The sequence below is a fragment of the Equus asinus genome, chromosome 23 (genome assembly GCF_041296235.1).
Source record: "Equus asinus isolate D_3611 breed Donkey chromosome 23, EquAss-T2T_v2, whole genome shotgun sequence".
Lineage (NCBI taxonomy): Eukaryota > Metazoa > Chordata > Mammalia > Perissodactyla > Equidae > Equus > Equus asinus.
In genome coordinates, this window is record NC_091812.1 from 68,213,582 (window position 1) to 68,238,429 (window position 24,848).

The window sequence follows — 24,848 nt, forward strand, 5'->3', positions numbered from 1 at the left end:
CGAACCCGGGGCCTTTTTATTTTTCTTCCGCTGCCTTTCTTCCGCCGCCGTAGTCCCGGGTCGAGGAACGCCGGTTGATAACCGTCTGCGGTACGAATGCCGGAGTTTGGGCTTGAGATCTTCGGTGGACCTTGAGGACAGAGTAGGGGAGGCATCGCAGTCTCCCAAAGGACGGGAGACAAGCTAAAGAGCCCTCGGAGCGGAGTGTGGGTACGGAACCGTAGGAGTCGGGGCTGAAAGTCAAGTCGGGAGGAAGAGAGGCGGTGCCTGATGGGACACGTGACTGGAAGTTGGGGCGGAGGCGGCCTGGCTTTGGACGCGGCGTGGTGAGCAGCGGCGCCTCGCTCCCTCCTCGTCTCGGGTCTGCGGGAGGAAGAAGGCTGTGGTGTGTAGATTGGGGGCGGCCACCAGGAGGATGTGGGCCGTGCTCTGGGCCTCCGGCTCGTTCTAGGGGCGCGTGCGGGAGGAGGCTGCAGGCCCTTGGGGACGCGCGGGGAGCGGCGTCGGCGCCTGCGGGTGCTGGAGAGCGCTTGGGGGGCCTCAGGTCCCGGGCCCCGGGGGACGTTTTCCTGCGTCTTCTCCATCCGATGATCTCCGTCGTGTAGCGTTGGGATCACAGTTCTGAAACTAAGTCCGGGTTAGAACCGTGGCTTCGCCGCTGACTCCCCGAAGGGCGCTACAAAAGTGACCGACCCCCTCTCTGAAAAGCGGGATGCGTCGCGCTGCCGCTTGCGGCGAGGCTGGCGCGCGGTGTGCCCGCTCCTCTGTCGTGACACTGGTGCACTTGTAACGCTGCCTGCTTCTCGCGTGTCCGAGGGGCTTCGGGATGGAGAGCTTTTGTCCTTGAGCATGTTAACCGGCCACATCGCGTTCCCGTCAGCCTTTGTTAAAGTGAGTAAGGGACAACGCCCAGCAACACGGATCAGTAGAGGAGGAGGGGTGAGTGCAGTACGTGGTCGTGTAAGGGGAGCGTCCGCGTGTCCCCGTGTCTGTGGGTAGAGGTGCGTTCCAAGGGGCGTTCTTGGAGAACGCGGAGGTGGGGCTTGACCAGGATCTCCAGAGATAAAATTTAGAAGCAGTACCATAGGAGGTGAAACACACAGGTCCGGCGACAGATTTGGCGGAAGGTTCAGGGAAAGGAGTTGGGGTTTTTTTAGATTTGAGAAAAACTAAGGGAAAGAAGTCTTCGCCGAACATAGAAAGTTATTTTTCCCAGCAGAACACACTGAGTGTGTGCCCCAGCCTTCATGAAAGCTGACAGAGAGACCAAGCGCCTCTTTGTGGGTGGCCTTGGCGCAAACATCTCCGAGGCAGACCTACGAAATCAGTTCAGCAGATTTGGAGAAGTGTCTGATGTGGAGATCATCGCACGGAAAGATGAGCAAGGTGAGTTTATAATCCTTCTGGGTAAAGGCGTGTATAACTCAGGTTAAGTGTCATGTAACAAAGAACCCCCCCAGAGGTGAATGTTAGTCCTGCACGCTGAAAGTGCCCTGTGTTTCCTTACAGGACACTGTTGTGTGTCCCCGGCCCCATGCCCCGGAGGTGTTAGGGATGATGTGGAGCTAGCTCAGAATTACATTTGTGAAATAAAAAAAAAATCTGAATTCCAAAATATCTGATTTCTAAAACTTGTAACTTTCAGTTTTCAGAGTTAACATTCTGATGTTCATTGTGTCATATGGAGTAAAATACCACTAACATCCGGACAGTCAAAATGTTTCCTTAACTGGCTGCTTGACGTTTTTTTGTTATCCCTTTTCTTTTGGAATACTTTGATTATCATGCTTAGAAAAGTGCAATCTTTATATCCACTGAAGACTAAATAAGGTTTTTCTTTGAAAGAGGAAGTTTCCAAGAGTTCATTTTTTAAACTTAGAAACTTAATAATTTTTTACATTATTCTCCGGATAAGACTTTAAATAAATTTATTCTTTTTTTTAGGAAACCTACAGAAAGTCTTTGCATATATCAACATCAGGGTAGCAGAAGCAGACCTGAAAAAATGTAAGATTGTCATGTATTTTTTGTACTCTTTGCCAATTCGTGTCACTGTGAAACTTGGAATAACTTCATTCTAAATCTAAACCTCAACAGCCACTTCAAATCTCCCAGAGGGTCAACCATGATCAAGGAAATTTCAGTATTCTACAACCTAGCAGGTTTAGGTTCATACCGTTTGGTGTCAACAGACATATAGCACATTGCTCGTGGGTTTGCTCAAATATGGTATTCTCAAATATTTTGGAGAAGAGACCAAACTTTCATAGAAACTGACTGTTACACATATCCTACTAGATATTATGCCACACCCACCCTCCCCCACCATGTTCATTTCTTGGGCAGCTAATTCTTACCGCTAAATGCTGTTGGAAGGCTTTAGAGTGTACCCTTGGGAGACCCTATCCTTGAAGTTATGAACTCTGCATCGATAAGTTTAGTAAAGCTGAGGGCAAAATGAGGGTCTTCAGTGAAGAAGGAAAGGGAGATAATCCATACTGCCACTGATGCAGTAATATATCCTAGTTATTTAGAAGCTGAAAAGTCAAAAGATGCTGAGAAGGAAACATACTGAGAAATAGGGCCATCAGCCTTTTGCAATTTCATTTGCAAAAGAAATTGATTTAGTCTGTTGTTCAGTGAGAAAATAGATATGACAAACAAGTTATGGTTAAGAATACATCAGCTCTGATGTGTGACCTGTAACAAGTAATTTAAACTTCGAAGCCCCAGTTTGCTTATCTGATGTATGACAAAGATGTTGCTTGCCTCATAATACTGCTGTGAAGATTAAATTGAGTAATACCTTCACACTTAGCATTGTATCTCCAATAGAAACGTCTGTCAGTTACTGGTTGTTATTAAGGAAGCCTATAGCAGGTACTGAGAAAAAGCGACTACAAGGGCCTAGCGGTTGGGACATAGTTTAGTTGCCTGCACCTAATTTGTTTGCAAGTTACACAGTGATAGTTAGTGTAGTGATAATTAGTATAAGGTAATAAAGTGAGGTGCTGCAAGATTCCAGTGTCCTCTGATTCACCCTAGAAAGATAACATTAATGTTTTATAGTTTGGGTATGGAAAATGACAGTGAAACGTTAAGTAAATGTCAGCCATTCACCAGAGGTTCCTGATGTTACTTTATAAACAAATGATAGACAAATCTTGCTTTACGTTGTACACATTTGCCTCATTCGAATCTTGCAGTAACACTGGGAGGTAGGGAGTGTAAGGACTCTGGTAAGTGGTCGAGATGAGACCAGTACCTGGGCCTCTCTCCAGGTCTCATTGTCTTCATTCTATTTCCTCTGTATTTCTTTGTGATAAACAAGTCTACGTTTCTTGGTACTGAATAATTTTAAAGGCACATGCTGAAATGTGTTATTGTGTTGTCATGTACTTGGGTAATAATTCTTTACTTTATAGGTATGTCTGTCTTAAATAAAACAAAATGGAAGGGTGGAACACTACAAATTCAGCTAGCAAAAGAAAGTTTTTTGCACAGGTAAGATTTGCTTTATATGGATTTAAAACCTATTTCTTTATATTGAAGATGGTTTTATACAGTTAATTGATTTGGAACTATCAAGTTATATGCTGTTATAGTCTTAGCAAATTCAAACATTACAAGTAGAGCTAAAATTTCTCTTAACTGTGACCCCAGACCCCAACAAAAAAAGATAATGTGATGTATTTATGTATGTACATTTTAAACTATAAAAATATGTACTATTTCCTCTTTTTTAACACAGCCATTTGTGGTGATGTAGATCTTCCGCCTTCTTTAGTACTATTTCAGAAAATTGCTGTACCATTGTATAGTTGGTCATCCCCCATGAATGGACATTTAGACTGTTTCCACTTTTGCATGCTTTAATAGATGACCCTTGAGAATGGCTCCTGCATATGTGCAAGGGTTCCTCTGGGGTTTATGTTAGAAAAGGGAGTTTCTGTGTCATAGGGTTATGTACCTTTAAAATTTTAATAGACACTACCAAATGCTTATGTTGATTTTGACTATTAATGTGAGTGTCATACAAGGGTATAAAGATAATAGGAAATCCCTGTGTGAGAGGGATAAGATTAATTATGCAAGCAATTTAAGAGCAAGGCAGTGTCAGAGAGTATTAATATCTCTAAAGGTATTCTTAGGGGGAAAAGATTATGAGTTTGGGAGCTTTCAAAATAGGAAACATTGTAGGAATATATAGATGGAGTGACCAGGAGAGTTAGTAAGATTGTTCTAGACCAAGGAAATGGCACAATGAAAACTAAGGTCTAAAACAAGAGCCAGGCAGCCTACTGGAGGCATGTTTTGAGGGAGTGGTCTGGTAAGAAAGGTGAGAATTTGATTTTGTTCTTCGTCTGGAGGCCTCTGTGAACAGGTTAGTGATGGGACTTTCATTCGGCAGTGCTTCAGTACCTACTATGTACAGGGACTGAGGCCTCAGTCCTGAGCAGGGTGAGCATGCAGTGCTGCTGCCTTGAAGTGTCTGTGGAAGGTGGAACGTAAAGGAGACAGATGAGAGGTGAAGAAGCCAGTGAGGACTGGTGAGCGCAGTTATCCAGGTCTGACTTATAAGGTGGGGGAGTTTGAATCAGAAGGTTGAGATTGCATTCTGCATTCTCTTCGATATGAGGGTAGAAGTAATCGGGACTTGGCAGATTGGGCTCTGAAAGACACCTCTTCCTCATGAAGAACAGTGAGGGGATTGAGGATAGATAAAATGCGAAAGTGCATAAGTTGAAAGGGAAAAACTGAGAGACCCTAAACGATCACTATAAAGTTAAACAGCTTTATAGTATCAAAAAAGAAAAAAAACCCCGAATGCACTGTTAATAGCATGATTGGTTATTTTTACTCCTTTATTTATATTTTCTCTTTGATCCAGATTGGCCCAAGAGAGACAAGAAGCGAAAGCAAAGAAGGAAAAATCAAGAACAGGCAACACCAGCTTGTTGGAGAAGATGGGAGTGGTGGATTTCCATGTGAAAGCTGTGCCTGGGACAGAAGTGCCAGGTCACAAAGTGAGTCTTCTCTGGTGGCCTGACTAGCCCAGGAACTGACTCTTGAGACCCTGTAAGCCTGGGCAGCAGGTCTAAAGCAGTTGTTTTTTTCCCTTGCTTTGAAGCAGTTAATGTACTGTGCTTATAGTCTTCAAAGTGCCTTACAGCCCTTGGGTAAGCACAGTTTTCCCCTTATTTACAAAGAGAAATCAGGAACTCAAATGGAGGCAGGTCTCCCAGGGGACAAAGGCGAGACATACAGGCAGATCCAAGTTTGCCTTCTTAACGGCGGGTGTTTTTGTGTGGCATCCTACATAGTTTATATGGGATTGATAGCTGCCCCAATTTTTTTTTTCTTTCTCTTTTCTTTCTTTATACACTTTTTTGAGGACTCATGTTTCATTTTCAGAAGATTAAACCCAAAAGTAATCATGGCCTACTGTGAGTTTAAATGTTTTTAAAGTTATATTTATGCAGAGTGGTTAATCTTTCAGATTTATGATATATATAGTAAATACATTCTTTTTTTTTCTTTTAGAATTGGGTTGTGAGTAAATTTGGAAGAGTCTTACCTGTCCTTCACCTAAAGAATCAACATAAACGTAAAATATCCTTCAAAATTGGCCTTTCAGAGTAACTGTTATTTAACAGTGATTGATACTTGGATAAATTTACTTCCTACCTTTAGAATTTCCCTCCCTCTGTCAGTAAATGTTTAGGTGTTTAACAGTTTTAATGTTCCCAGTTTCTAGGCAAGGTAAGACCTACCCACCTACATGTATGAGACAGTTAGAGAATAATGAGAGAATGTGATAAGGTTTTGTGCAAGTAAGTGATAGAAACAATGGTTGTCAAAGAAGCATATCTTAATTTATATGTCCTTCCTTTCATTTGACATGATTCAGAGCCATTGGTAAAAGAGCTCAAGTAGGGCGAGGGAACACAGGGTCCTTGTTAAAGAAGGCTTTGGAGGAATTGGGGTAGGTTTTACATTCGTAGACAAAATATAGGAAAGAGGAAAATGGTAGATTGAAGTATGTAGACGGGCAGGAGAATGGTGGGTAGAGAAATAGTATGGAATGCAGGATGAGTAAATTCAGGTGCCCGTTCCCTTGAGGACATGAGTTCAGATTCCTAGCATCATGGACTTGTGGGCAGAGGGTGTGGCTTGGGTATCCTGTAGCTTCAACCATGTGTCAGTCGGAAGCAGAAGCAGTTCCAGGTACTTCGAACAGAGCAGATGTATACATGCAATTGGTTTAAAAGTGCTGGAGGAGCAAGAAGCTGATGATGGTCAGGTTGTCCAGAGATTAATAACTGCAGCAAACCACTAGCCTGGGGCTAGAGAAGCAGAAAGGGCATGTTCTTATGGCTTACAGCTACTGTGCCACTGCGGTCCCTGGAGCCCTGGCCAAAGCCGGTGTTTCTACTATCCTTGCCAGTGGCACTAAAATCAGGGAAACACTGACTTCTTTCTTCCTCTCCACGTGCCGGCTTCCCACTAGTGGCAGCCACTGAACAAAGAGGAGGGTATTGACAGACAGTGTGAAGCTGAGAGACAGTGGACACTGGCACACCTCACATATTTGGCATGTGTTCAGTAGATACTAAATGAACAGAGACTTTTCAGGAGTAATAGCTTGAAGCAACTTACACTTGCCTATTTACACGTTTTAGGAAATCAGCAAATGCCAGCTGTCATCACAGCGTGTTGACATCAACAAGAATCTTTCTGGATAACAGGCCTGGTAAAGAATTACTAACTTTCTGTTAAAGACCTAAAGAATGTACTACAGACAGTGAGTTGAATGTAAAATGGATGTTACTGAGCTAGGAGAATCAGAGTTAGGATGGGTCAGTATCAAGAAGGCAGGAATGGCCAAAAGAATTGGAGACTCAAGGGTGCGCAGTGTCTAGCTGTACTCCTGTGGATTCCCCTCTGTATTCTGCTTTAGAGTATCAGCTCAGTGGATGCATTTCTCGGATTTACAGAAAACATTCTTGGGGCCTCTGTATCTAGAATAAAATCTGAATCAGTTTGCTGTAATACTTATGTACAACCCAAGTAATTCCTTCTGATTAATACTAATGGTGCTTGGTTTTAACTCTGGACATGGCATAGAAAACTCAATTTCAAAGACCCTGTGGTCACCTAGTGAAGTCCTTGTTTTGTCTGACAGGAAACTGAGGGTTAAACAGTATTCCTGTTACTTCACCAGATTGATAGGTTTTCCTAAAACCTAGCATCTTTGTTTTGTTCCTTGACTTTTGGTAACATCATAAAGTATGATCCATCAAAATACTGCCACAACTTAAAGAAGATAGGGGAGGATTTCACAAATGCCACCCCTATATCCAACCTCACTTGGGAACTGGAAGGAGGAAATGATCCTATGAGTAAGAAACGGCGAGGAGAGTTCTCTGACTTTCACAGCCCTCCCAAGAAGATGATAACAGTGCAGAAGGATGAGAGTTCCACTGCATCTCTGGCTATGAGACTAAGACCCAGTAGGGTAATGGAGAGTCTATCCTCAACACAGCAACAGGCAGCACAGAAAACACCCTGTGATCTCATTACTCTGCCTAAATCACCCCAGGTACCTGATTCTGAGAGCCAGAAACTTAAACATGTATTTTTTCAGACTTCTGGCTTGGAGACCACCAGGAACAGAAATAACTTGTCTGATGATGATATCGATTCTGAAGATGAATTAAGACTAATGATTGCAAGAGAGGAAAAAGAGAGAGCTATATGGTCTTCAGTAAATAAATCTGAAGATGATCACTTTGAAGTTGTTAGGGATGATTTCAAATCAGATGTTCACAAACTTCATTCTTTATCAGGTTTAGGCATCAAAAATAATGTCTCCTGCCTTGATAGTGAAGATGTTTTGAGAAATGATAGTGACTGTGATTCAGGAGATACAGATGAAATCATTGCAATGAAAAAAAATGTCAGGAAGGTCAAAAACAGTACAGAATTTTCACAAATGGAAAAGTCTATACACAAGAAATCTTTGAAAAATAGAAAAAACCATGTGCCTTCTGATGATCGTATTAAAGTACACAAAGGAAAAACCAACATAGAGCTAGCCATCAGTCAAGAAGTTAAGCCTCTTGGTTGTAAGTCTCCGTCCGACTTTAGTAGCAGTGAAAATGCTGATTCTATATCAGAATCACCTGAGTCTGAAGACGATGAGGAGTATAACGCCATGATGAGAAACTGTGCACGTGTGAATCTCACTTTAGGTGATTTGGAACAGTTGGCTGGCAGTGACCTGGAGGCTCCAAAAGAAGACACTGAGAGCGATGGCCAGGAAACCACCACCAAGTGTGACAGGGCCTCCAAAAGCCGCAGGACTCCCTGTAGCCTCCACACAGGTCGACAGTGTATTCATCCTGGGGAGATTGTGGCTTCCCTTTTAAAAGAAGACAACACCCATGGAAAACAGAAACCAAAGGCAAACAACTTAAAGCCAAAATTCCAGGCTTTCAAGGGAATAGGCTGTCTCTATGGAAAGGAATCAGTGAAAAAATCCATGAAAAAGATCATTGCCTCTAACAATAATACTAAAGATCAGAATTGCTTGAAACCTGAGGATCCTGGTGGCATATTCATGGAACTGGGGCCCCCGTATGCTAATGGCTCATCAGGTGAACTGACTCCTTTCCAACATGCAAAGAAGGCAAATGATCCAACCCATATTCAACCTCAAAAGAGCCAGGATCACAAGGTGGTGTCCCCTAACAGTTCAGAAGAGAGAAGTGGAGATCCTGTTTCTAGTCTTTTGCCATTAACAGGTAAGAAATCTTTAAGTCTTGGTGCAAAGACTCCAAAGATAGGCTCTGAGGAAGACTGTTGCCACAGGACGGCAAAGACAGGAGAGGGCTCCAGAAAGAGGCCAGATCTGAGCAGCTGCACAGCCCCTGAGACATGGCCTGAGGCCGCCTCCAGGAGGGACACTCAAGGAAGCAAAACTGACCCCGCACTTTCTATTAAAAGTCCATCCAGTGTTAATGCTAAGGATAAGCATGCTGAAGACAATCAGAAGCGTTTGGCAGCCTTAGCGGCGAGGCAGCGAGCAAGAGAAGCACAAAAGCAGCTGGTTCACGATGCTCTGGCAAACGTGGTGAGTGTGTGTTCAGTGTGGGTCTACCAAGTGCTCTCAGTCCTCCCTTCTTACCATGAGCATAGCATGCCCCTGTAGAGCTCAGTGACTTGGCACCCACCAGTTTTGTGTTTTGTGTCCTTGAGTTAGAAGCTTTTATCACCCTATACCTTTAGTATATCCCAAAAGAAGTGAGACTGGATTCTGCTTACTAAAGATGTTTTTAATTTTTTATCTAAAGTTTTTTCATAATTTCCTTTCCTTTAGAAGCTATAACTGGTATAGTTAAGTGATACATCTTAGTATGTCTGAATTTACATAGAAATCACTTGCCAAATGATTTCTGTCTTACCAAGGTTTACTATAATGAGCCTTTATTCATTTTCTGAACAATCGTTAGGTACATGTGAGGTTCCAGGCCTTCACAGTAAGTGCTGGATTTATAGAATGAGGGTTGTGGTCTGTGCCTCAGGTGGTTATTGAGTCATAGTGTAGTGGGCAGAAGGTCGCAGTTTAGTTCCACAGGCAGAGAGCAGTATGCCTGTGTGCCCTGGCAGCACACGGAAGCACCAGCTCTGCAGGAGGATGTGTGGAGGGGCTTCCTCAGCCTGAACTGAGTGTGGTGTGAAAGGGTCAGTGGGAACTGGTTGGGCAGAAGTAAGAGGGTGGGAAGGGAGAAGAAAGGCATTCTTCTTTAAGGGAGCAGTTTGTCCAAAAGTGAGTATTTGTAGTCAGTGTTCCTAAAATGTATATAGCATGAGGTGGCAAGAAATGGGGCTAGAGAGATTAGTAGGGGCAAGTTGTGAAGAGGCTACCGAGGTTGGACTTTATTCTTAAGGCAGTGAAAACACTGAAGAATTTAACCAAGGGGAAGAGAAGTAGTTGGCTATACATTGGAACAGGAGTAGGCAAACTGCAGCTGGCAGGCCATCTGGCCTATGGCCTGTTTTGGTATAGCCTTCAAGCTAAGAATGGTTTTTACATTTTTAAAGGGTTTAAAAGAAGAATGCAGGGCTGAAACCATATGTGGCCTGCAAAGCCTAAAATATTTACTCTCTGGCCCTTGACAGAAACAGTTTGCCAGCATCTGTTTGGGAAAGGTTGTTCAGGCCGTGACGAGAACAGCAAATTGAATGGGGCAGATCTGGACCCGGGACAGCCTGTAGGAGGTCATGAACCAGAAGCAAGGCAGTGACAGTGGGAACATATTTAAAAGATACCAAGAAGATCCAGTTGATGGAACTTGGTGATCAACTGGATATAGAGAGAGAAGTCATAAGTTTCCATCTTGGGAAACAAGTGGATGATGTTGGCATTCACTAGATAAGAAAATAGGATGGGCAGTAGATTTGGCAGGAGGAGGAGATGAAGGGTTGTCTTAAGGTGTAATGCTTTTGACAACTGCTCTAGGATGGTCATCCAGAGGACAAGCCAACACACATCATCTTTGGTTCAGACAGTGACAGTGAAACAGAGGAGGCATCCACTCAGGAGCAAAGCCATCTGGGGATGGAACCAGTGAAAGTAAGTTGTTCAGGATGCCCGTGTGGGCATTCTTCTACCTTTGCAGATTCATTTCTACCTGTTGCATACCAAGACCTCCACACAACTGCCAGGCTCAACATAAAATCCTCCAGCAACCACGATGAGACCCAGGACTCCCCCGACCACCACACATGGAGACTACAGGGACTTTGGAGATTTTCTCCCACATGAATCTCTCCCCACATCTGCAGAGTGAAACCCTGCAGAAGGTGTTCTCACACATAATAACTGTTCCCCACCCCCCATCCAGGCTGCTTTGGGAGCCTCTGGATTCGTGACCCAAGAGGCCGAGTATATATCACAGAGTCAGGAGTTTCCATCCTAACCAGCATTCATCCTTTCCTGGAAGATGCTCCTTGGTTGTTGTTTCTTAAATACGAGGGGGAAGATTACATATTGAAGGAAGTGTTGATTGCATCAGTTATTAATAAACATTTCTGTCTTGTCTTCATCTGAGTAACAGGAGTCCGTGGGTAGAGCATCTGGGAAGCTGTTTGACAGCAGCGATGATGAGGAATCTGGTTCCGAAGATGATAGTAACAGGTTCAGAATTAAACCTCAGTTTGAGGGCAGAGCTGGACAGAAGGTTAGTGAAGACTGAAAATAAAACCTGCATTGTGTCCTTACTTTTCGACAGCATCCTTAAATCTAGGTGAATGCAGACAGACCTTGACCTGCACCTTAGTGTTTAGGTGTCTATTTTGGGAGTGAGTCCTCTTTGACCCTCTCTCATTGGTTCAAGGGTAGTTGAGGTTATACAAACATTAATATAGTGAATTTCAGGGCATGGGATATCCACTTGTAGGGCCTTCTTTCAAAGTGACTTCTTGGGAATATGGTCATCAATTGTGTATGTGTTTTGTCTGTGCAGCTCATGCATTTGCAGTCTCACTTTGGCACTGATGACAGATTTCGCATGGACTCCCGATTTCTAGAAAGTGACAGTGAAGAGGAACAGGAAGGTAAATTGTCCAAACAATTCTGATGTCAGAGCTGGGGGACCCTGAGAAGTTACCAAATGTAGTTCCTTCACTTAAGATATACAGAAACTGGGGGCCAGCCCAGTGGCGCAGCGGTTAAGTGCGCACGTTCCGCTTTTCAGCGGCCTGGGGTTCGCCGGTTCGGATCCCAGGTGCAGACATGGCACTGCTTGGCAAGCCATGCTGTGGTAGGTGTCCCACATATAAAGTAGAGGAAGATGGGCACGGATGTTAGCTCAGGGCTAATCTTCCTCGGGAAACAAAAAATAGAGAGAGAGAAACTGTACCTCACGACATTGAATTTCAGAGCTTACGATCCAATGTTTAGCTTACTCAATACTCCTTGAGTTTGTTCATACATATTAATTTATTTAGAAAATTTTAATTACTTGACGCTGCCAGAAAGGACAGGAATAGATAATTTCCGCTAAAGGCACCACCTTCCTCTGTCCCTTCCCTGGCATAAGAGAGAAGGCGAGGTCCCTCCTTGGCAGTAGATTGGCAGGTCTGGGTGAGGCCATGGAAGATATTTAACTCTCACCTGGCTTTCTAAAAGGAAGAGTGTTCATCTTCCCTCCGCTCTATGTGCTAGGTGCAGGTTTTTAAAAGCCCTGTACTGTTGAAAGCCATTCTACTTGAATTCATCCTTATTTGAATATATCTTATAGTAATGATGCTATCAGAAGCATACTAATTCTGTTCCTTTTTACTTCCTAAAGCTTTTTTCACAGCCTTGGTTCCAAACTTCCTTATAAGACCTACTCTTATCCTTTTTGAAAGACCACACCTCCTACTTGACCAAGAGGACGGCCACCTCGAGTGAGCTCCCTCCTTCCCTCTCCAATCTCAGAATTTCTGTCCTTACTCCTTTTCCTGTCCTTCCTGAGTTCATCTAATCTGCATCTCACTCCCCCCATTCATACCTCCTGTTTTCCCCTTTCTCATGTGCATCTCTTCATCCTGCCCTTTCCTTCTAACTCCTTCCTGTTTCTACAGACATGGTTAGGTCTCAGGTCCCCAAAAAGCCATTTCTTCAACCCTGTCAGTTTTCAAGGTGCTACTCTAGTCTGTTTTCCAGTTCTAAACTTGAAAAATAAAAATAAACTCAGAAGCAGTTGGCTTTGTATTGAACACAATCTCTGATTTGACTCGATTCTTTGAGATGATTATTACGTGTATTACACATTTCTGGAAACCAGGGTTGAGAGAGAAAATTCTCCAGGGTCCACACCCATAAGAAGCTTATGCTTCTGAGCTTCTCACTCAGAATTCCATGTTGAAAACAGGAATGGCATAACCTTGGGAATAGCCCGCATTTAGAAGCCGCATTTAGAGGATACTTTCGTAACTTCTGCCACTTTTGTCTGTCTCCTTACAACTCTTCTGGTATGTGTCCCTTCAAAGCTGTGAACAACCACTTCACCAAATGCAGTGGCATTTTCTTAAGCTTTGAGCTCTTCAGTCTGCTGGTAGCATTTGTCACTGTTAGCCACTTCCTCTTGAAAGGTTCTCTTCCCTTTGCTTCCATTGCACCATAACTTCCTTATTTTCTTCTTAATTCTTGGTTCCTCATTTTCCCTTTGCCTACAGATGTAGGCTCTCCCAAGTTTCTGTCAGTCCTTATGGCTTTGGCCGTCTCTTGGACATGAGTGTTTTCCAGATTTGGGCCGTCTTTGCTCCTGACTGTTGTGCTGAGCTCCCACCTGTTCTTTTCTCAATGCCTGATCATTATTTCTCAGAGACGTTCCTGTGAGAACAAGGAGGTCTCAGCAAGTCCCAAGCCGACCTCCTCAGCTCCTCTGGGCCCTTCTGTTTCTCTGGATGGCACTTCCATTCTCAGGGCAGACAGAGAACCTCTGCCTTGTTTTTTTCCTTTCCAGCTTTTCAGGCACAATCTTTTGTGAATTGAGGAGACTGTCCTGCAAAATAAGTGGTGTGGCCAGCCTACAAACACCTTGAGCCCTTTCCAGCATTGTGTTCTACTTCCTAATGGTCATTATGAAGTTGAAATTGAAATGCTGCTTTTCAGAGTCAAAAGTTGTTGAATATTAGCAGTTTCATGTGGTTCAACCTAATGCAGTGCAAACTCTTTGCACTTTCTTGCTTCAATATATCTGTTCATTTTGTTTCCTACACCTGGCATGCCCTCCTTCTACCCCTAGGCAGCCACTTTGTCTCTCCTGCCTTAGATTCTGCCTGTTTATAAAGCATTTCTTGATCCAGTTGAACATAATCTCTGCCTCCTTGGAACTTTTAGAAACTTTGGAGGCATCACTGTACAGAACTTAAATCAGCATCTTGTTCTAGTTTCTGTTACTTGGTTGTTTATATCCTCAAGGAGGTTGAAAGGGTCTTTAAGGCTTAGACTTCTTTTGTATTTCTGTCTATAATCCAAAGTAGCTGTTTAACTTTGTTCTCTCATATTTGTCTGTTTCTAGTAGTTGAAGATAACAGCTTATAGGGTTCCATGATGCCCCTGTGTGGAGGGCCTATGACTCTCTTCCTGATGTATTTATTACTGAATCAAAGGCTGAAACAACTATCTACTAACATATTAATAATCATTAAAATTACCATCTTTCACTATCTTTCATTTTTGGATTTACATGTAATTTAGATTACATTTTTAGAATTTAAAAAAATCGAAGAGTCTGTAATCACTTTAGCTTTGTAACTATCTTGCTCTATGTTTGCCAGTCTTTACCCTAAAAAACTTTTAGACTTTATGCTCAAAGCCGTTAAATCCAGATTTGATTTTCATAATTGCAAACAGAAGTGGAACTTTTTGTTTGCTGGTCATGCAATTTCTGAATTCACTGTGGCGTTGAGGGTCCTGAAAATAGGGAGGTTAGCAAAATTAGGCTTTACTTTTCATCTTCCTATCTTAGTGTGCTTTGCATATGTTTGGGTGATTGATAGATATTTGATGATTGAGACTTCTCAAGTTATGTTTGCCAAGAGATCACTAATTATCCTTTTCCCTCTAAGAGATAAATGAAAAGAAAACTGCCGAGGAAGAAGAGCTTGCTGCAGAGAAGTTGAAAGCCCTAAATGTTGTGCAGAGTGTTTTGCACATCAACTTAAGCAATTCTGTGAGCAAAGGATCGGTAGCTGCTAAGAAATTTAAGTATGGTTTATGTTCTATCCCATTCCATCCTGTTTTCCTTTGCTATAAATGCCTTCTTGAACTCAGTTTAAAATTAGGCCATTTTAAACTTCCTGGGGAGGGCAGTTGGCCATGTGTATCAGACTCTTAAAAATATATTTACCTTTGACCCAAAGATTTACTTCAAGAAATGAATCTTAAATTATTTCTGTCTTTATGTACTTAGATGTCATAGCAGCATTGCTTCCATTAGTGAAACAGTTTGACAGTGGCTTAAATTTAACTGTAAAACTACATAAATGTAACTGTTTCTTACAGAAAATTTTAAACATAATTTAGGGAGACCAGTGTAGTGAAACCCCTGTACCATCGCCCAGCTTCTACCATACCAGCATGTGACCAGTCTCCTCTTCTACACCTTTCCTCACTTGCCCTGCTTTCCCCACTGAAACATGTTATACAAATCCAATAGTATATCATTTTATCTCTATATACTTTAGTATGCTTAAAATAACTTTTAGTATTAAAAAACTATGTAAGTATAAAAAAACCCAGGGAAACTTAATACTAGGTAATTTAAATACAGTGGTTTCTAACAAGCTCCTGATACTCTTTGATATTGTGTAGATTTATCTTGCTCAAAAATTGGAATCACCGTGGTGTTGAATTATAATTTGCTGTTAATTTTTTGTATTATTGTGCTGATTTATCTGTTTCAACTTATCACTCTCCTTTTTTTACATAGGGACATCATACGTTATGATCCAACACGGCATGACCATGCCACTTATGAAAGAAAGAGAGATGATAAACCAAAAGAAAGGTAAATCAAGCCACTTCTTTTAGTAGCAGGATCAGATGAATTAATCTCATTTCAGACAAGGAGAACAGTAGGTAGTAACCAATATCCCATCCATTGGTCGACACTGCATTTAGTTTAAGACCAAGGGAGGGAAAAGTCAGAGTGGAATTAGACGTGGCAGAGAGGGTCTTCCCTTTGACAAAGGAGCTCATGCATGTAAATGACGGTATGTGCTCTAGGATGGTGCCTCCTACCTGTATTAGTTTCTTGTGGCTGCTGTAACAAATTACCAGACTTGGTAGCTTAAAACCACAAAAATTCTCACAGTTCTGGAGGCTAGGAGTCTGAAATGAAGGTTTTTGAAAGGACTGTGTTCCCCTGGAGGTTCAGAGGGAAAATCCATTTCACACCTCCCTCTTAGCTTCAGATGGCTGCTGGCAGTTCAAGGTACACCTTGGCTTGTGGCTGCATCACTCTAATCTCTGCCTCCATCTTCATAGGGCCTCCTCTTTTCTGTGTGTCTCTTTTTTCGTTTGTATTGTATAATCACAAACACTTGTGATTGCGTTAGGGGCTACCTGGATCATCCTGGATAATTGGCTGTAAGGTCCTTAACTTAATTACTCTGCAAAGACCCTTTTTCCAAATACAAAAGGTACTATTCACAGGTTCCAGGAATTAGGGACCAGACATCTTTCTGGGGCAACCATTCAATCGCTACACCTCCAGTGTGTTGGGAGCTTCTATTTCCTATGTATAGATGTGCTGTCATTTTGATGAATATGGCGAATATATCAAGCAACGAGTAACTTGGCTGGTTTAATTCCTTCATTTTCCTACTGTTAAAATCACAAAGGCAGGGCTGGCTTGGTGGTATAGTGGTTAAGTTCATGTGCTCCACTTCAGTGGCCCAGGGTTCGCAGGTTCGGATCCCAGGCGTGGACCTAGTGCCACTTGTCAAGCCATACTGTGGCAGCATCCCACATAAAGTAGAGGAAGATTGGCACAGATATTAGCTCAGCAACAGTCTTCCTCAAAAAAAAAAAAAAAATCACAAAGGCAAGTATCATGAATTAGATCCTAGAACAAAAAAGACACTTTTGTAGAGAAACTGATGAAATGAGAATAAAGTTTGAGTTTAGTCAATAGTAACATACCAATGTTAATCTTTTAGTGTTTAGAATTGCATCATAGTTATATAAAATGCTACCGTTGGGGAAACTAGGTGAAGTTTGTTTGGGAATGCTGTACTATCTTTGCAACTCTTCTGTAAATCTAAAATTGTTCCAAAATTAAAGTTTTCTTAAAAAGAATCACATATCAGACCAAGGTAGAGGTAACATAAATATTCCCCGCAGTGTAAAATTTTTATGTTGTTTCAGATAATGCACATTGAACACAGTACATAAGTGGGGGATATTTTATATATTAGATTTGTTTTTACTTATATCTAGGGTGTAGTGGTTGTCTGTTGCTGCATAGCAGATTATCCAAGACTTAGCCTCTTTAAAACCACAAACATTTATTGTCTCAAAGTTTCTGTGAGTTAAGAATTTGGGAACAGCTTCTTTAAATGGTTCTGGCCAGGGTCTCTGGAGAGGTTGCAGTCAAAATGTTGCCAGGGGCTTAGTCTCTGAAAGGTTTGGCTGAGTCTGGGTGATGTCCTTCCAAGATGGGTCACTCACATGGCTGTTGGCTGGTCCCTCACTGTGTTGGCCTCTGTATTAGGCTACTTAAGTGCCCTCATAACCTGGCAGCCAGCTTCCCTCAGAGCAAGTGACCTAAAAGAGAAAGGAGGAGGAAGCCACAGTGTATTTTATGACCTAGTCTTAGAAGTCACACACTGACACATCTGCCTTATTTCATTTTCTTGAAACAAGTCGCTGAGTCCAACCAATATTTTGAAGGTGGGGTTAAGTGCCACCTCTTAAAGGGAGAAGTATTGAGGAATCTGGACATAGTAAAGCCACCACAATCTGGCCTCTGGCCACAAATTGTTCCTATTCCTGCCACATGCAGAATTTGCTCACGCCTTCCCTAGACTCCCCAGAAGTCTCACCTCTTTACAATATCAGTCCAAAACCCAGGATGTTGTCATCCAGATCAGATCTAGGTACACATGAGGCTTATCTGCTGTAGTTCCTTGAGTACAGCACCTGTGCAGGGTTTTTTGATCAGAAGACCTGTGAATTGAAGAGACTAGTTTTCATCCCCTCCTCCAACAAACTGTTGGAACAAGGATAGGATATCCACCGTAAGAACTGCTGTGCAGCAGAGGAAGACAAGAGGCACAGAGGAGTCCCTGCTCCGTAGTAGCTCTGAACTCTAGACAGGTAACTGCTGGTAGCTCTCTGTTTAGAACTGAGGGCCTAGAAATAATTCTCCATGATTCTTGACTCTGCCTTTTGGATCGTCCTTCCTTTTCCACGAACGGTAGCATGTGTTTGCAGCTGAGTAATGTTCCTGCTTTTTGCTTGTAGGAATGTAGGAGTCCAAAAGCCTCTTCACTGTGCACTGTCTCATCATATCAGTTCAAACTAGTGGTGTTTCTGTTAATATAATTCTCTTAAAATCTTTGTGAGTCTTCTGTGAATCTTCTTGGGGTTCACTCCATTAGACAAAAGCCAAACCCACAAATCATTTTGAGATAAGCCATTTTTTACTGTGGGCTTCTATGAGACTGCTGAGAAAGAATATCTTTAAACTCCTTAGAAGCCCTATTTGAGCAATTGAAGTTTCTGAGCTATATCGAGGGTCTTGAAGGCTTTTGTTTTATATTTAGACTGGGGTCTATAAATTTTTCTGTTAAGGGTCAGATAATAAATACATTTGGCTTTGCAGGCCAGATGGAGTCTGCCGCAATGACTCCACTCTGCCTTTGTAGCAGAAAAGTAGCCATAGACAACGCGTAAATGAATGAGGGAGGCTGTGTTCCAGTAAAACTATTAACAGGATGCTGAAATTGCATTTCCTATAATTTCTGCATGTCATGAAATCATCTTGTTATTTTCTCCAACCACTTCAAGCTATAAAAAATATTCTTAACTTGCAGTCTATACATAAATAGGCAGAAGCCTGGCTTCGGCCCGTGGGCCGTCGTTTGCCAATACCTGCTTTAGACCTTGTTTTCCTGAGAGTCTTAGATTTGATCTTTACTTAAAAACCATTTCTTAAATTTCATGTCATTTGCCTTATAGGCTTGGTTTCATAGGAGGCATATCTCTCTTAAATACTAACCAAGTTGGTTTATTTAATGAAGTGTTAAAAGTTTTTCTCTGTGAGGTAGCCTCCACCAATAAGATGATCATTTAGGGTATCTTGTTACTTATTACTTTAAGTAATACAGTTAGAACTTTAGCCTGATATTATTCATAATCTATGGAGTGGACTCTAGTAGGAAAAAGGATTTTAATCTTTTATTAGCTAAAAACTTGATATTGGAAACTGCCATGTAGCTTTTCATCTAAGATCAAAGAAGAAAACATAATCCTAAATATAGAGCATGGTAACATAAAAATATAAAAATTTCATTCCAAAACAGACTAGACTTAGCATGTTTATAATTCATTTCTAAGAGTGAATTATAAGTAAGTCTTTTTATGCCAGTTTCATAAAATTCACAGAACTTTAGAATTTGAAAAGTTCTTAGAAGTCATCTGGTTTAACATGTTCATTTTGTAGAAGAGGAAGCTGAGGGTCATTGCAATTAAATGATTTTCTTACTTAAAGCTAATATCTGAGGTGTAATTTCTGAAATATAATTCAGAGGGTAAGATAGGAGAATATGGTTTATGTTTAGTATTCAGAGCTGTTTGACATAGTTTTGTGTATAAAAAGCTTTTTGGTCAAGATTCTCCTATTTTTTTCTTTTTTTGGTGAGGATGATTGGTGCTGAGCTAAAATCCATACTAGTCTTTCTCTATTTTCTATGTGGGATGCCGCCACAGCATGGCTTGATGAGCAATGTGTATGTCCACACCCAGGATCTGACCCTGCAAACCCCAGGCTGCCAGAGCAGAGCACACAAACTTAACCACTATGCCACTGGGCCAGCCCCATGATTCTCCTTTTTTGAGAAGTTATATAAATCCTCTTGGATCCTCTTGGTTGTTGAAAGGATGGAATTAAAGTTATCCACGGTGTTTTTCCTTTCCTGATTTCTGGATATTTTCCCAAAATTGAATGTTTCTTTGTGTTGCACGTCTGTATATGTCAATGCAGTAAAGCAAAACGGAAGAAGAAAAGGGAGGAAACTGAGAAGCTACCTGAAGTGTCTAAAGAAATGTATTATAACATTGCTACGGATTTAAAAGACATATTCCAAACTACAAAAGATGCCAGTGCAAAGGAGGATGCCGTGCCCTGGAACGAGGACTGTGGTGGGGAGAATGCTGAGGAAGTCCATGACCCTGCAGCTCTGACCACTGGGGCCGAACAGCCCGGTGGATTCACTTTCTCCTTTTTTGATGCAGACTCTAAAGATGTAAAGGAAGGTACTTTTAAAAAAAATTTTCATTTCAGGCAGTTTGAACTTAATTGACTGAGTTTGCATTAAGTGTAATAATTTAACATTAGCTGAAGGGATTCTGTCTTCAACCTAGATAAACATTATGAGGTTCAGTATTATGTGACGATAAACACATGACTGGAGCTGTGTTTAAAAAGTATTGTTGCATTTAAGGGAGATGTCTAGCTAGCTGCCGTGTGAAGGGAAGCCAGAGAATAACGTGTGGCATCCCTTCTTCTGTTGAGTAGAAATAGTCCTGAAGAAGCATGGAAATCATATATTTAAATAGCTTCGTATCTTATGCAGTTGGAGATGCTGTGACTTACAGAAAGCCAGTGCTGTGTGGTGGGGCAAGAGATAGGTGCCCCTGGCTTTATATAAATATGCTGTCATCAATATGCCAGTTGTTTCAAACTTTATCCTTGGAGATTTGCCAGAACCTAAAGGACAATATAAACACCGTTGTGTACAATTTTGCATTTCCTTTCAGTAGGTTTACTTCTGAAGGCCAACCTGGGCCAAAAGTTAGAAACACCTGTTATCTAGGAGGCTGCTCCTCACCTGGTGTTCACGGTGGAGGTGCAGCTTTTCTGGAAGTTCACTGTGAAAAGCAGGATGTGTCTGTATAGCAGAATACATGCACACCTACCACAATGGATTCCACTTTAAAGACCAGCAGTTAAATAGCATCCATTTGTTTAGCTGATTAGTATTAAATGCCAGCTCTTTGGTACTCCAACAGGACATACAATCTAGTAGTTTTCAAAAATTGTTCTAAAGACAACAGTAGATCCTGTGCTGTGCTCTGCTTTATTCTCTTGCTCTGCTGTCCATTTGAGTACTGGAGTCAGTCCTCCACTGTTGAACGAAGTTGGCATGATAACGAATAGTGACTATAATTTATCTCTAACTTTGAGAACCAAGTGTGAGAATTGGCCTTGAAACGAGTGCTAAGACTCCTTGGCAGCCTGGGAGATGAGCTTTAAGTATTTGGGAAACTTGGGGAACTCGTGACGTGATTGTCCACATCTTATAGCAGTAGCTTTTTCAGCAGTTCTAGACAGAGGTTTTGGGAATTGAAAATATAAACATGTTCCTTTTCTTGTTTATGAATAAGCACGAGGGAAATCAGTTTTCACTGCATTGTGTTATATTTTAGGCTTCTCATGCTAGCAGTAGGTGCCACACTTATTTCGTTTGTTTTAAACTATGTTGCTCATTCATAAACCTTTAGTTTTTATATATTTTTGTAGTATTACTGTATTTCTTATCAGATCACCCTAGGAATGCTAAAAAAAACTCAATTAATATTGAAAAATCTGAAAAGATACTACCTTTTTAAATTAATGATTAAGACATTGGAAATTTAGATAAATGTGTGCATGGTGAACGTAATCAAAGGTGTGTGTTCAGAAATACTTGGTTGTTCACAGTCCTGTCATCTTTTGTCGTCATGACAATACAGAGACCTATAGTGTTGAGACACTGAAGCCTGGTAAGATTGCCTGGCAGGGAGCCCCTCGTTTCCAAGACAGCAGTTCAGAAGAGGACAATGTTACTGAAGAAACAGATGAGACAAAGCCCAGCCCTGGGTAAGTAATTTGTTTCTCTGCAGGTATATTTCATAATTTGTAAAATCTGAGTTAGACATGCTTTAGAAATATTATGGAAGTATCCAAGCTTATCTTCTCAAGACAATTTTCTTCTCTCAGCTCCTTTAGAGAGTCCTCTAGCCTTTTTGTAATGGGGGGAGCATGTTTCCTTTCCCTTGAGATTCGGAGAGCTCTAGGTGGGGCGTGTGACTGTGCACAAGGAGGAGAGCACCTGACACTGAAGCCCCTGCTCTGGAGAGAGGATGCTGCACTGGCTGGCTGTCCTCACGGGAAACAATGGCAGATGGGGTAGCAGTGGTGGGTGCAAGTAACAGCAGCCAGTCTGGGGAGGATGGAGCTTGTACTTAAAGGAGTCTTCGCTACCTGAGCTTCAGGTAGAAGAGGAGAATGCTGACTAGAGAGAGGGTTGGGGTCACTTTAACTCAGGGCAGAATGAGCAAAGCACAGAGCAGATGTATTTAAAGAATAGTTCATTTATGTTTTTAATCTAAACATTTCTTCTTAAATATTGAAGTTAACCAACTAATCTTTCTCTCTCTCTCTCACTTCAGAGAAGTATCATTACCTGAGAAAGAGACTACTAGATTTTTCTTTTTCTCTAAGAATGATGAAAGACTTCACGGTAAGTCCATTTTTTGATTAAGTGGTAGAGAACAGTAATAGTAGGGCTGTCACCACTGCGCATTCTGATACAGCAACATGCGTCCAAGTAAGAACTGTTTGGGGAAACGTCTGACCCTTTGCAGTGTCATGTGGGTTAGCCCCTTTTAGACTGATGCCTGTTGACTTGTAAAGCTCTGGAGGACGGAGAGCTCCCACTTATCCCTCCCTCACCACCATTATCATCAAGGGCTTGTTTTGTTCCAGGGACTTTCTTAGACGCTACACATACAAAACTCCTAAGTTTTTAGTACCCTGAAAGTTCATGTGAAAACTCTGGGGCTGTTGGTGAACTCTTCATTTCCTAGAGCCTAAGACAAACAGAAAGCAAGTTACATAACAGTAAATGGAATATAAACAGTAGAGTCCTAACTGTTCTACATTTTCATTCTGTAAGAAACACATGAAATATTTTTGAAAATTAGAATAATGGGGGGGGGGTCTTCACTAGACTTGAAGACCTTGATAATGCCAGCACTAGAATATTGTCTGTTTTGGTAATTTGCTGCCTCATTGTTTTTGATTTTCCCCTGGTAGGTTCTGCCTTATTCTGGAGAGGAGTGGGAAGTAATATTAGCAGTAGTTCTTGGGAGGCCAGAACAAACAACTTGCGTATGGTGAGTAATTGTATCTCCATATTGATTGTCCCCTAAAATAGATATAGTGTTATCTTTGTGTTAGTATTTGTGTGGTGTAAGAATATGGGAATAAAGTGTAAAACTCAAGACAGAAAGGATCACAACTGAGAACATGATTTAAACACTCAGAATCATAGTGCTGGAAGGGAACTTAGAGATTGTCTAATTGAACCCGCACATGGTGCAGGTGAGGAGGCTGAAGAGAGACACCACTGAATGACTGGTCCAAGTCCCAGCCATGCTCAGTAAGTAATAGGAAGTCGTGAGACTGAAAGACTGAATTACAGTTTCAATTGTAAACATTTAAAAGCCAAAAGTTGGAGTGTTCCCTGTTCATTCCAAGTGAGTATTTCCAAAATGGCTTCCACAGCCCTGACACTGAATAACCTAAATTTTACTTTATAGATACTTAACACCTTGAAAATGATTTACATTTATTTTAAACAAAGGCTTTTTTTTTAAACATTTTATTTTTCCTTTTTCTCCCCAAAGCCCCCTGGTACATAGCTCTGTATTTTTTAGTTTTGTGGGTCCTTCTAGTTGTGGCATGTAAGAGCTTTTGATATTCTATTTTTCTAGGATTGTCAGAAGAAACATAAAGATGCCAAAAGGAGAGTGAAACCAAAATCCTAAGTGTCAGTATTGATATGGAATGTGAACAAGGCTCACCATGGAAATTGAATGATCCAGAAAATTTTAGCTGAGAAAGAAGAATCAGAGTGAAGGACTGTTCAGAATCTGGCTGGTGGATACTCCATTCTGGTTGCTGTCTTTTTCTATGGATTTCCTCTGTCTGTCTTCCTAAGCAATTACTTCAAAAAATTAAACTGAACTTTTTTTTAAATGAAGCACAAGATAGTCCCTCAAAATACTTTTGTATATAATCTCTGTGCCTTCCATCCTCAGTTACTAATTGGCATCTTCTGATGCAAGGTTTACATAAAGCCTTTTAAAATATATGGGTCAGAGCACTTTTATTTTCCAAGTTATCCTTTGTGTGAATTATAGACTACTTGAAATATTTATTTCTGATTGTACCAAATATACCTCACCTCCATTTTTTCATTTTTGTTTACAAGGTTGAATGTAAGTCAGCCCTAAGTTCCGTACTTGTGTTCTGGTGAAGAGCCAACTGAAATGCAGGACATTTCAGACCAGCATCATAGGTGAATTCTGTGAGGACCAGAAAAGAATGCCAAATGCAGTTTTCCTGTCCTTGGCCTCCAGAAATTGATGGAGGCAGACCTGTCAATCCCAAACTTCTCGTCAGACCAGAGGCCTATGAAAAAAGCCAAGTGTCTGACAGATATGTAGTCACAGTTAGAAGTCAGGACCCTGAGTCCAGATAGGGAAGCAGATTTAATACTTCATTAAATCAACCTGGTTAGGATTCAAGACAGATACATAGCCTCCTATCAGACTGGGCTCTGTACAAAATTGTGTTATACAGACGCAAGGGAATATCATTGAGCTACAATGTGTATATCTGAAATTATTTATTGATGTACATCTTGATCAAATATAAACTATGAGGGCTGGGATGTCATCTGGTTTCTTAACCAGTTATGTCCCAACTGCCTAGAACTGTGTCTAGCGCATAGTAGGTGCTCAGGACACGCATTTTTTAATAAACAGGGTCTAAGGGACTAAGTAACTGAAGAGTCATTTGGGATTTCTGTTTTCAAGACTTCAGGCTTCATGGAGAATGGAACCACTCAGCAGGACAAATAGTCCAAATGTTCCACCTTTTCTTGATGTAGATTACATTTATACCTTCTCATCTGTTGCTGTATAACAAGCCATCCCAGTAACAATCACTTATTTTGCTCACAAATAAGCAGTTTGGTCAGGACTCAGTAGGGTCTGCTCATCTCTACTCCAT

General features: G+C 41.5%; 1 protein-coding gene across 10 annotated transcripts; it reads left to right on the forward strand.

Moving 5' to 3' along the window:
- Positions 1-29: 29 nt before the first annotated feature.
- On the forward strand, positions 30-23,925 carry NOL8 (nucleolar protein 8). Of its 10 annotated transcripts, none has more exons than XM_014864662.3 (17): positions 30-326; positions 1,220-1,386; positions 1,945-2,007; positions 3,426-3,504; positions 4,892-5,027; positions 5,545-5,613; positions 7,283-9,136; positions 10,526-10,639; positions 11,124-11,246; positions 11,532-11,622; positions 14,629-14,767; positions 15,492-15,569; positions 19,770-20,041; positions 21,521-21,647; positions 22,220-22,290; positions 22,866-22,945; positions 23,546-23,925. In XM_014864662.3, the coding sequence occupies exons 2-17, from the start codon at positions 1,248-1,250 to the stop codon at positions 23,597-23,599; spliced, it is 3,489 nt and encodes a 1,162-aa protein (XP_014720148.3). In that variant the 5' UTR covers positions 30-326; positions 1,220-1,247; the 3' UTR covers positions 23,600-23,925. The 10 variants fall into 10 exon arrangements, with proteins under 10 accessions (XP_014720148.3, XP_044612729.2, XP_014720149.3 ...); XM_044756794.2 differs by having other exon boundaries at positions 44-210; positions 1,217-1,386; XM_014864663.3 differs by having other exon boundaries at positions 50-210.
- Positions 23,926-24,848: the final 923 nt, after the last annotated feature.